General features: G+C 39.9%; 1 protein-coding gene across 1 annotated transcript; it reads left to right on the forward strand.

The window, feature by feature from the left end:
- The first annotated feature begins 276 nt into the window (after positions 1-276).
- On the forward strand, positions 277-12,949 carry lin7c (lin-7 homolog C (C. elegans)). Its single transcript, XM_080435427.1, has 5 exons — positions 277-470; positions 3,649-3,767; positions 3,924-3,995; positions 4,277-4,486; positions 7,786-12,949. The coding sequence occupies exons 1-5, from the start codon at positions 434-436 to the stop codon at positions 7,951-7,953; spliced, it is 606 nt and encodes a 201-aa protein (XP_080291553.1). The 5' UTR covers positions 277-433; the 3' UTR covers positions 7,954-12,949.
- The last annotated feature ends 546 nt before the right edge of the window (positions 12,950-13,495 follow it).

Raw genomic sequence — 13,495 nt, forward strand, 5'->3', positions numbered from 1 at the left:
TGTGTTGTTAGAATGTTTCAAAAAATATTCCAAATATTCCACATTTTATTGCAAGAGTTTTTGAAAATAGCAGATAGTGAGCTTTTAACGCGAAGGAAAATAAAAGCCTGGATATCGCGGCTAGGTTTGAAGTGCTCATGTGGCCTGGCTAAGTTGCTTCTTTTGGGCTTGTTTTCCTAGACCTATTTGCTTATTTCTCTCACAAAACCTGGCAACACCGGTGTGTACCACTTTACGGGGCTCACACGAACGCACCATCCTGTCATGATTCGGAGACTATCTAGCAAGCTAACCCAATGGGCTAATCTGATCTGATATCCGACTCAAGTTGACGCCTATGGTTGACGCCCAAGTAAAAGCTTTTATACTCACATATACTTGTTATTAACGAAACCGTTGCCCAACGCCCACTGCCTTCACTGTAGGTCAAAGAATGGCGACGCTCGGCGAACCTGTACGTTTGGAAAGAGGTAATAATACGTCAACAAGCTAGCTAGCATTTTAGCTTACATTTAATTGTTATTGTCCAGAAGTTGAAAGCGTTAGCTTAGCATACGCAAGCTGGGAGGAAGGGGGTTAGCCATTGTTTTATGCTTATTATTCAACCAGTTGTGTATTATCATACTATGTTTTGGGGTTCGCTTCAACTTGGTTTATTTTGTGGACATTAACCACGGATGATGTAATGTTAAATGAGCAGGATTTCTCTCTGACGCTGGAACCTGTCCACTAGTACATAGTAGCTGCTAAACATCAACCCAGCCGCAGCTACAATGTACAAAGTGGACAGGTTGACCACTGTAACCCTGGCTGTCCCTATTTACGGGCAAATGTTTCTTTATTTTTTCCCCTAAAAATATTGATTATCGTTGTACGAAGTATGTGGTATAAGTGGTAGCCCTGAAACATGACTTGTCATATTCATATATTATATGACAGACAGTCATGGATGAACATCAAACCTGGTGTTTGCACTTTCTCCCTTTACGGCCTACTATGTACATCTACATAAACTTTCAGATTTCGAATATAAAGTGCTAACCCCATGGCCACGGATGTTACAATTATGTCCGGGCCCTCAGAAGTACCCGTATATTTCGTATTGTTTAATAAAAAGTATTTTAATCCGATCGGTGACCACTTTCTCCATATGCTGTCAACTACGCGACTCTATCGGTTGGTAGGTGTATTGCACTGATACATTATGGGAAAATGGCCATCGGCCGGATTAAAATTATTTGTATTGATACAACACAGAAGATACGGGTACTTATACCCACCCGAAGTGAATTGTAACATCCGTGGCCATGGGTAAAGCACTTTATATTTGAAATTTCAAATCTGAACAGGTTGAAGTTCAGACGTCGTGACAGACGAAATGTACAAAATTAGGGACGAGAACCAGTGATTCTGAACCTTTTTTTTAAAGATCAAGGACCCCTAATTAGTGTGGTTGCCCAGAATGGGCAACCAGACTATTGTTTTACAGAAACTTTATTTCTAGATAAACTTTATTTCGGGCTGCATCTCCTCCCACAGTTTATTTTTCCCAATTTAGTGCCATATGTCAAAATGACCGGCTTCACCGGGAATCGTGCACTTGTATTTTGCTAAGAGATTGGTTACTTAGTTTAATTTATATTGATTTATTAGTGCATTAAATTTCCCCATCCACTTTAATGGAAAAGTGAAAAAACTCAAATTCAAGTATTTTTTTCTCAGAAACCGTAAGAGCTAGAGTTACCAGATTTGGTGGGGAGGTTCATGATTAAGTCCGAAATTATTTTAAAAATATTCACGCTATTTGGCCTCATGGTGGCGCTATAACAGCCCCCTTTACGTTTTGGCCTATAACTCTTGAACCGTAGGTCGTAGAATAAAAATCTTTTTTCCCTAGATTCCTTGGGTCATGACGCAACTCCCCATATAGGCCACGCCCATTTGCGTCAGGATAGATTTTCCGCCATTTTGAATTTTCTTCAAAACACACTTTTAGCTCCTCCTCCCACATATTTTCTCCAAATTTCACAAAAATCGGTACACATGATCTCTGGACCCATTTGATAATCTGGGTGAAACAGAATTTTGATAGTCCATACCGTTCGTCCGTAAATGGCTTCCAAAGTTAGAGGGAGGGGCCCGTTTTACAAAAAAGCCCACAAATCACGAACAAAACGTCCAGTCAATCCCAAATTTGAATCACATGTCAAGGGTGGTTTACTCAACAAATCCCCAAAAGCATTTCCACTTTGATCCATAGGGGGCGCCACAACTGCGCAAAACGTAACCGTTTGATGCAAAAACATGATTTTTGGGGGGATCACTCCTCTCAAAATGAAAAGCAGGTGATCTCAGGAGTTACAGGACGATGTCATTGGCCCGCTATATTTGTGGGAGGGGCCTATTTATTTAGTGGGAGGGGCCTATTTCTTAAAATCAAAACGCCATGTATCACGAGCGCAGGATCCAATCAGCACCAAATTCGAATGGCACGTCGCGCGGCCTCCGACGGTATTCCTCCAAGCGTATTCCTCAAGTCCCGGAGGGGGCGACCCGCGACCGGCGTCGGCGCAACCACACTTTGCAATTTCCCATAATTGCGACGCGTCTAGTTTGAGATGTATTAGATATTCATTTGTAAATATATTCTTTTTTATCTGGCCCCCCACCAATCTAAGAACATTTTTACTGTTGGACATGATTTGGTCTCATATGATATGGTCTGGCAGAATTTCATTTAATCTGGGGGGCCCCGGGACCCCACATTGAGAACCACTGCATTAGACCGCTGTGTCCCTGCTTGCAAATATAAATCAAATTGTTAAGGGTTGTATTTTTATAAGAATGCATCGTCATCATTGGATCCTGTTGTTCCCAAGAGTGTCTTTGTACAATTATCATATTACGCTCAGTCAGCCACTGTTCCGATTGATTTCACCCTTCATGAAAAGTTCCATATGTTTAATCAATGTAATAATCATATTTCTGCACTAATGTAAATATGTATGTAGACTAGGGAGGACATATGCTATGTGTTGTGTTATTTAATAGATATCATACTCTTTGTGTGTGGTTGTGTATTTGTAACGTTTGCGAAGACCAAGTCAAATTTCTAGTATGCACAAACTTGGCAAATAAAGGGAATATGATTGAGCTTTCACCCCTTTTGAAAAATGTTGGAAAAAGATTGGCCTCCCTATTGGGATTTTGATAAAATTATTGATATCTTCTTTTGCTATCACCACAGTCCACAATCTTAAGGTGGCGATTCAAGTGTGATCGATTATTTTCTGTCCAGAATAACCAAATATGGCACTTTTTGTGCTGAGAACATGAAGCTTGGTATATAATTGTTATTGCCTATATCCACTAGTATTTTATAATACTGAATAAAGTATTATATTAAAGAACTGCATAAAAAAAATATTTTATTGAAATTATCAAATAGTCGTGGTGAAATTGGAGATTTCATGGTGCATTGCTTGGAATTGTTTGCTAAAGAATCATAATCGAGTCGTGGTCCAAGATTGACACCCCTGGATTTGCCTCTTTACATAGCCTAAATGTTTGAACTGGTCTAATGCTAACACACCTCTGCAGTGTTGTTGGGAAGATCTCTGATGGTGGTTCTTCTCTTTGTTTCTACAGATATTTCTCGTGCCATTGAACTTCTTGACAAGCTCCAGAGGACAGGAGAAGTGCCTCCTCAGAAGCTGCAGGCACTGCAAAGGGTTCTGCAGAGCGAGTTCTGTAATGCTGTTCGAGAAGTCAGTCGTTTATCTTTTCTCCACACTCGACTCCAGTTAAATTGCCTTTATGAATATTAAAAATGCAATGTTTACAAACCAATGTTCTTTTTGTAAACCTGTTTTATTTTGTAGAGTAACATTTTCCCTCTTGCATACATTCAATGTCTTCTTCAGGTGTATGAACATGTGTATGAAACAGTGGACATCAACAGCAGTCCTGAGATCAGGGCCAATGCCACAGCCAAGGTAGACTCAAACTGAACACAAGAAACACTAGAGCTAAATACTGTACAACGCACTTGAGCAGTTTTATAAAACAAATTGAATGTAATATATCAGCCTATATTTTACTCTCATTTAGGCCTCTGTCCAGGACAATCTGTTTCTGATAATTATGTCCAGTTAAGCAGCATGAACACTTTATGCATAATCTATGCTTGGTCTAAAAATATATTTTTTTTCAGTTAAAAGAAATACATGATTTTTGGGGCTTGTTTGTGCATTGACAACATTTTGTCTCTTTATAGGCTACTGTTGCAGCTTTCGCAGCAAGTGAGGGTCACTCACACCCTCGTGTTGTGGAGCTACCCAAGACGGAGGAAGGCCTTGGATTCAACATAATGGGTGGAAAAGAACAAAACTCTCCTATTTACATCTCAAGGATCATCCCAGGGGGCATTGCTGACCGCCACGGTGGCCTCAAGAGGGGCGATCAGCTTCTTTCTGTTAATGGAGTGGTATGTTCATATCAAATTTGTGTTGGATGCTTCAGTTTAATACAATGAAATGATCCTCAACATGTGCCAAGAGACAGCTCTCATTTGATTTGTTTCTCATCATGATACAGCAAATTCATGTGACAACTGATATTTTTATCATTAAGTTCAGAAATCATAGAACAAAATGCTAAATATCAGCACAGAGTGGTCACCTGAATAATTAGATAGCCTAAACAATACATTTCAAAGTGGTGAATGCTCTCCATTAACTTATAGTTAATGGAGCTGAGATTTGATGAGAAATGATGAAATTGAGAAACGGGCTTCGCAGTTACAGTAAGTTCAGATGGTAATGGGCAATGGCTGTGTGCAAAATCAGATCAAGTGCTCCAGCCAGTGAGGAGAAACGGGCACACACCGAGACACCATGGCCACAGAGGTTAGTCAAATTATAGTTAGATTATAGTTAGATGGAGAGCATAGTATCTCAAGGGTGGTCCGGGTGGCGCAGGGGTAAAGTTCCACCACCATTGAGACCAAGGTTTGAAACTTTGAATCCTCAATGATTCATCCGGCATGGTCGGGTACTCCAATGAACACTATAGGCTCTCTATGCAAACACATGTGTTTCTGGTTCAAAGCTGCTGTCTAGCCATTCAAACAAAGCTATGGAAAACTGAACCCGGAACAGAAGACTGGTATACCACCTTCCGGAAACCCGAGACTATAGTTATGCACAGAACTCCTACAGGTTGGTCAGGGCCCCCGTTCAGCGGCGGACCGGAACTCGGAAGGATAGTTTGCTCTCTCCTGGCATTATGCCCTGATTGCCCTCCTGATGAAACCCCTCATTGTCAGGTGAATAGAATCGGCTGACAACGTCGCGTATCACGATTTTGTTCCAACTTTTGCCTCGATTGCGATTTGCACGCCACCATTGTGCAAGTATAAAATAGCGGTTAAGTGGTTAATCAGAATACTGTTTTCATATCGATATGTTGAGATATATATATATAATTTTTTTTTTTTTTTTAACTACTAGGAAAGGATGATCTAAAACGTAGGACTGAGTCACGCGATTCCCACTGCAATTGAGCTCAGCAAAAAGTGCCCGTTTTGATTCTCTCAACATCCTGTGTATGTGAACATATTTTTAAGTGAACATTTTAATCACTTTACAATAGTGCAGGCACACCAGCTTTCAGCAACAGCATATGACCTTATAATCTAACTATAATTCCAGTAAGCTCTGAGACCAACCCTGTGAGCCCAACCTCTGAGCCCAAACCTCTGAGCCCTGAGCCCAAAATGTTTCTGCCCGGTTCTCCTCAGTGCCTGGAGCTATTGATCTCAAATTGCGCACAGCCATTGACCATTACCATGTGCATGGAACTGTGAAGCCCGTTTTTCCATTACATCAAATCTCAGCTTATTATTACCGTTTATGTCCAGTAAGCTCTGAGACCAACCCTGTGAGCCCAACCTCTGAGCCCAAACCTCTGAGCCCTGAGCCCAAAATGTTTCTGCCCGGTTCTCCTCAGTGCCTGGAGCTATTGATCTCAAATTGCGCACAGCCATTGACCATTACCATGTGCATGGAACTGTGAAGCCCGTTTTTCCATTACATCAAATCTCAGCTTATTATTACCGTTTATGTGTCAAACAATGGCAGATCACGCTGCGCAAGGTTGCCAGGTTTCACGAGACAAACAAGCAGCAAGGTCTATGAAAACAAGGCCAAACGAAGCGAGCCCTACAAGCAACAAGGTCTATGAAAAGAAGGCCAAACGAAGCACCGTCACACATATACATTGCCTCTTGGAAAACAGCCGCTCTACAAGCTCACAACGCGTCCCCACACCCACCTGCACTTTCACAACCAACGCCAAAAACACACTTCCACCAATATTGCCCCTAAACCGCTTACAATAGGCGAACATGGCAACACCAAAGTCTGTCACACCATAGACTCCGCCCACTCTGGGCCGGGGCGGGAGGCGGGAGGGGGCGGGCGACTAACATGCCTACGCCAGGGAGTCACATTTCATTCTACATCGTGGCTCCGTGGTGGTGTGTGTGAGATGATCGCACCACAACTTGGGTCCGCGCCCGTGTATGCGTGGACACGCACGTGCGCATGCACGTTGGGGAGGCACGTGTGACATGTCACAATGTACATTATTTGTGTTTGCGCGACGCCCGTGTGTGTGTTAGCGACGGGCCACGGGCCGCAGTACCGTGTGTGTGTGTGTGTGTGTGTGTGTGTGAGCGCTCGCAACGGGTCGCGCGCGTGTGTGTGTGTGTTGAACGTGCTTCGCCCAATTTACAATCTCAGCTGTTTATTCGCATTTTTATGTCAAACACAGTCTCAATCAGACAATCTCGCCATGCTTATGATGGCCGGAGAGAGAGAGAGGGGGGAGAGAGAGAGAAAGAGAGGGGGAGAGAGAGAGCTGTGTGTGAGAGTGAGAGAGTGAGAGAGAGAGTGTGTGCATGAAATGCAATGCAATGCAATCTTTTCGTGCAAAGGTGGTAGCACGTCGCGTTTACGTAAATCTCTCCACCAGAGACACAAAAGTTAATCTCATCTAGCCATTACACCATGTCGACTCTCCGAAAATCTGTACAAGCTAACGATACGACCGTTCCACAATCTCGCCCCTAAACACGGTCGCCCAGGCTCGCACCGAACGGTCTGGGGTGAGCAATCTGCGCCTAATTGTCTCGCCCCTAAACACGGTCGCCCCGTATCGCAACGAATGGTGGAGAGCGTTTCTTTGTTAAGGACGCCCATACATTCTCCACTGTTGAATGTGCACCCTTTACGTGCATATCTGCATGCACATAATTATATTGTTGTTGTTAAGTTGAAATAATAGTTGTACAAGTTGTAATAACAGTGTTGTATAATTATTTTTGCTGTAGTAATCAATTCATTCTAATATAAGTACAATGCATGACAGAATATATATGTATGTGTGTGTGTGTGTGTGTGTGTGTGTGTGTATATGCATATATGTATATGTATATATGTATGTATGCACAGTAGGACGTGCAATAACCCCACGTTTGCAACTACTTTTGCCTGCGCACTTCACCGGGTATGGTCTAGTAATAATAATAAGAGTAATATAGAGTAATTTCAACTTAACTTCGGTTATATTGGCAAAGGCTTCTTGACTCATATACAACGACTGTAACTACTGTTTCCTAGAAAATGTCTATCCTGTTTGTAAGAATATTTGATATTATTGCATCTCTTTCCTTACACACACACACACACACACACACTCACGACTTTCTCTTGCTTTCTACAGAGTGTGGAAGGGGAGCATCATGAGAAAGCTGTGGAACTCCTCAAGGCAGCTAACGGCACAGTCAAGCTGGTAGTAAGGTACACCCCTAAAGTCCTAGAGGAAATGGAGTCACGTTTTGAGAAAATGAGGTCGGCAAAGCGCCGGCAACAGAACAACTATCCCCAGTAGTGTTTTCCTCAAAATGAATGCCCACTTCCTTTATCCGTCTCGTCTGTCCGGGTCCCTCACTTAACTTCCTGTATTGACAACGATACTGAACTGAGTTTGGTTTGTAGTCACACATGTTAATATTTTTTTCTGTAGAGTTTTATAATCCACTATTGTTATTGTACTTGACACTGTGCTGAACACTAAACTGATCATAATTTTAAATGCAGTTAGTCATTTTTAGACCATATGCATTTTTAAATGAACATTTTGGTTGTTTATTTAATTCAAACCACAAAGGTTCCTTATGTTGATTTTTTTTTAAATCAGATTCTGTTCTTCATGGTCATTGTTTAAGGCCAAATTTAATGTATGTTATATATTTTAAAGATTTGACATATAAATATGTAGTGACCCCTATGTATGATTATAATTTGTGACCTTTTATCAAGCACAAAGGAGCAATAATGTTTTTTTTCTGGGGGTTTTCTTCGTATCAGATCTATTTGTAATAGGGAAGGTTTTAAACAAACTTAGGCTTTGTTGAGACTGCAGGCAAATCGCTTTACACAATGGTTTGACCCCCGCATTGTCAACCTATTTGCATTTATTCTTGCTGTGGTAACAACATACGCACGAGTAATGCTTAATCATACTCTGTCCGTCGTACGATGGTGTCACTCAGTGAAAATAGCCGAGCGACAAGATCACATCGCAATGTGATCTTGTAGCTGGGCTATTTTCAACGAGACAACCTTCTTATGACCAAGTATTAATCGTCAGTTTCCGAGTGTCCAGACTGACAGCTTCAGAAATATGTTTTGAATCACATTTCAAACCGCCTAGGAGATTGAATGTTGAAACGCCAATTTCCTTGTGAGGTGTTTTTTTCTGTTCAGACTTGATACAACCAATCTGGCTAGGCCAACAATTGGATTTGAGCTGCCAGTCTGAACATAGCCTTGGTGACATCTTTACTTCATCAGAGGTAGCCGTATGTTTGAAAGTAGAAGCATCAATGAACTGTCAATAATAATGATTTACCTACACAGGCTTTAGAATCTGATATCTGATGCGATGGCCACTGGGGCATGCATGCAATAACTTCCTACCACAATGGAGACTTGATGTTAATTAAAACCATTGAAACCTTTTCATGTCAAGGACCCCCAAATGTATATGTATTAAATTAGATGTCCCCCATCTGAACAGACCCTAAACAAGATGTGCAAAATGCTTTAAAAAATATTCAAATGTATTCCACATATTTTAAAGATCTAGGGTTATAGTGACTTTGAAGCTATGTTAACACATTTTACTGGAACCCCTGGAACCCCTTCAAGGACCCCTGGGGTCCCCAGACCCCACTTTGAGAACCACTGATTTAAACAAACAAAAAAACCTGAGACACTACACCTAAGCCATTCGGCCTAAATGGGAATTAATTTAATGCTAAATGAAAATGTATGTTAGGGATACCATGACATTTGCAGCAAAAGTTTGTCTTTTCTTCTTTATTTTCTTACCTTTATCTGATATTAAAGAACAACGTTAGTCGTTCAGCATTGCTGAAACCAGCTTTTTAGCATGATTTGCATTTTTCACGTAAATGATTACTGACACTGCTACGCGTAAGCTGAAGAGTTACAGTAGCTTACAAACTAAAGTGCTAGGTTATGTGGAATACAAATGAGCAATTAATGGTTAACTGATGCACATATATATAAAACCACATTATGGTAATACCCCGGGGAACGAAAATAACAGGCTTAAGCTCCTTACACACCGGCGGCGTTTTTTTCATGCGAATAATACGTTTTTTTTTAAAAAACCTTATAAAGTCAATGCAAGCTTCCACGGAGCGAGAAAGCGAAGCGAAAAAGCGTCTTTTAATTATTCGGAACGAGTCCGAATTTTGAGTATATTTGCATAATCGCCGGTGTGTAATGACCTTAAATGTTGAAAGTGTCTAAATCACAGTTACTTGTAAATATGGACTGTCTTTTAACGTAGATTTTTTCTGTAATTTGAAATGGCAGGTGTGAATTTCAAGTAAATCTCGCCATTTGTACGCACTATAGTTGTTCGAATGCGTCATACACTGAAACTAACTGATCTTGGATCCTGATCTGCAGGATCCAAATTTAGGAGAAGCAGAGACGGGGCAGTTTGAATACAAGAGGTTTATTGTCACGCCTGGTCTACCAGGGAGATGGATTGCTGAGACGGAGCCCACACCTATCTTAGGCTCCCAGTACTTAACTCATTCACTGCCAGAACTTTTTTATTTTTGCGTTTGACAAACTGCCAGAGATTTTTCATAGAAAAAGAAAGTACTCAGGAGCCAAGATACAAAATGTTTAAGTTTTAAGTTAACAAGGAAGTGGATTGGAGTCTAGATCTTCAACAAATCATATCTCCTTGGTCTTTAGGTTAAAAATTAAATAAATAAATAAGAAAAAAAGGAAAAAAAAGATTTTTAATTAAGTCGTTTTAGTCGTTCTTGGCAGTGGGGGCTTAAAGGACAAAAGTCGTTTTAGTCGTTCTAGGCAGTGAATGAGTTAAGCCACGTTTTAGTTGCCCAAGCCATACTACTCATACGCTGAGTTTGCATTGCCTGTTATTGAACTCAGAACCGTGTGATTCAAAAGCGAGTTCTTTACCGACCGACCGACTACCCGGGCTGAAAATCTGTTATTTTCAGCAAGCGAGGTAAGTAGTGGTAACTGGCGCTAGGTGTGGCAGTGGCGCTCTACCTCAGCAATCCATCTCCCTGGTCTAGCACCTTGTAAGGGGATAGATTACCTCGTTGCTTAGCTGATGCCGACAATAAGCCACTTCAACCTACGCTCTTACTTCACCATTTATTTAAAGATCAGTTAATTTTGGGAAGCTTGTTTGCATAACTGAAGTATAAAGTGACCATGTCTACCGAGGTTTAATTATTGAGTAGGATTTTACACAATGGTTAGTGGATTGTAAATGATCTTATTTGAGTCTTAATATGAATTAACTATAATTGAAGATGTATATTTTTTTAACATTACTGCACTCCTGGTATGTGCTCCATAAGGATTTTGCTGTCTTCAATGAATTGTCTAACCTCTGCATCCTATTAATCATTTGCTGCCGACAGATGTGTAGGTAAATGAAAAAAGTAATTGAAAAAACATGGGCCCCTCACATAATATAAGGACAATATCAGTCACAAGAACCAAGGACATGTGTTTCCATTGAATCTAACATGGAGAAAATGGCGTTTGAAGTTATGATGGGTTTGTATAGGAAGGAGGCTTGTCTGATCAAATTAATATCAAATATCAATACTGAATTAAGCAACTTAAAAACTGTCTGGGGTGCTCACAAAAGCCTGAGTAGACGTTGAAAGTGAAATATCCCTTTAATTTATTATTGTCAGGTTGTATTCACAACATTTTTGTATTTCACTTTTGAAATCACTGACCGCAGTCAGGCTAAAATAGTTCTGAGGCATTCTGCACTCAAACTCCCATTTCGCATCCATGGTAGTAAACGTATGGTGGCAAAAAAAAATCTATATGTCACTGCCCAGTTACCTGAAGATCTCATTGTACATAACTTTTATTTGTCAGTTTGTAAATGTGTCTTAGTCAAGAACGTTTAATTGAATTAAGTAATATTTGTGAGAAAAGTGACATTAGGACTGACAGTGTACATACATTGGCACATTGCATTTTGGAACGCATGTTCTGTTGGTACCTGGTACCTGAAATCTAGTGGAAGAGATGCTTCAATTTAGTAAAAACATTTCTGTTGCATAATCACTAAAGACACAATATATCTGAGAGGTGGTAGATCAGGCATCTATCTAAGGTCACCAAATGAACTTTAATGGTGCAGATTCAACATCACTTTTTACTGTAGGGAGTTATTTGGGACATCAACCTCTTGTGCAGAAAATGTTTAAAGGAATACTTTTACTAATGTTATTATTTTGACAATATGATGGGGCATTTGAAATGTATTATCTTAAATTGAATGGATTATTCAAAAGAGCCTGGTTTGCGGCTAATTCAGGTACTCTAGTTCAGCTCAATCAGCTGAGCTATTTATACGAGATCTTATTGCAATAATAACTTTCTTAATGAAATTAGCTATAAACTGTATGGATATTGGATTATTGGTCTTCATGCAAATGTAGATAATGTGAATACAGTTCAGAGAAAGTGCTTGAAATGTAAAAACTATTAATACAATGGCATAGGGATATTTTTTGCTTGAACTTTTCATAATATGAAGTAGTGGAGTTAATATTTAAATGAAAACCCATTTAATCATCTAATTCTCAAAATATCGGAAATATAACAGGTGGTGTATTCCCTTGAATTTCCCAGTTAGATATTAAATATACAATACTAATCAACAAGCCATAACCTGTTATATTGGGTTAGTTAGCCTTCCTGTCCTCAGAATGTTAACTGTATTTGCTGACTTAATCCATGATGAAATTTGATCAGGTTTCTACCAGTTATTCTTGTTTATATATTGTTATGGTCAATAGAATATTTTTATAATGGTTTTCTTTTGATAATTCTCTCCCTTTTTTATAAGTGATTTTCATAAGAATTCCAGGAATGATTGGTGCTCCCTCTTGACTGTGTTCCAGGGCCATATATACTGTAAAGCCTCTCATAATTGATGAAGCAGTGATCTAGCATTACTGGTTAGGTCCAACACCTTCCTTTTTAAGGAAGTGAACAGGCACAGATCACAGCTTCTATTTTGAGATACTTCATGTTATAAGCCTTTTTGTTTCCTTCTGAGTACCAATACCAACCTTCCAACATTGGTGAAAGTTTTATAAAATATTGAATGTTTTACTGCTCGTTTCGGATTTTTACGTGTAAACTGTATTGAGTTGTGTTCTTAGTTTATGTTGTCCAATTTACTATCACAATGTGGAATGTACAGCAATGTAACGTAGATAAAAGAAATTGGGGTTGAAGGCTGCACAAAATAAAATTGATTATTGCCTATGCATCTTGTTTGTCTTCCTAACTTATTGTCTGCCTTTGTCTGCCATGGGTTTTTCTCCATGCCACATGAGATCTGCATTGGTGTATGTAGAGTAATGCTTAAATATCTCAACTATTACAACCACCAATAGAAAAGTGAGCAGTATACAGTAGCCTCTGAAGACGTGGTAGTAGTTTCTTTAAGTTATGTAGATTTTAGATTATTTTATCTATTATATGTAGCCTACCATACTCTGGATGTTGCCTTTCCACTTCAAGGACATGTGGCACTCATGCTGCTTGTTGCTTTCTTTAACCACTTTCAAACTGATGCCCCTAATTTTTGGCATGCCATTAAGATAGAGGTAAATTGTGCCCAATGATGTGCACCCACTTTGGAGAGGAAGACGGTGGTTGTGTGAAATTGCGTAGACAATAAGAATTTTAAAGCCTCTGGAAAACAACTTCTAAAATTGTTTTGCAGGCGTGGTGGCAGTTTTACAACTATTTATGTGTGCAGTGAAGGCACTTTTAAAAGTTAGTTATTGCTGGTTGTGAGGTAGTTTCAC

Source organism: Gymnoscopelus braueri (assembly GCF_963280865.1).
Source record: "Gymnoscopelus braueri genome assembly, chromosome: 1".
Classification (NCBI taxonomy): Eukaryota; Metazoa; Chordata; class Actinopteri; order Myctophiformes; family Myctophidae; genus Gymnoscopelus; species Gymnoscopelus braueri.

Coding starts and splice junctions, on each gene's coding strand:
- lin7c (XM_080435427.1), top strand. CDS start 434: ATGGCGACGCTCGGCGAACCTGTACGTTTGGAAAGAG. Junction 3,768..3,923: donor TCTGTAATGCTGTTCGAGAA/GTCAGTCGTTTA, acceptor TGTCTTCTTCAG/GTGTATGAACATGTGTATGA. Junction 3,996..4,276: donor GGGCCAATGCCACAGCCAAG/GTAGACTCAAAC, acceptor GTCTCTTTATAG/GCTACTGTTGCAGCTTTCGC.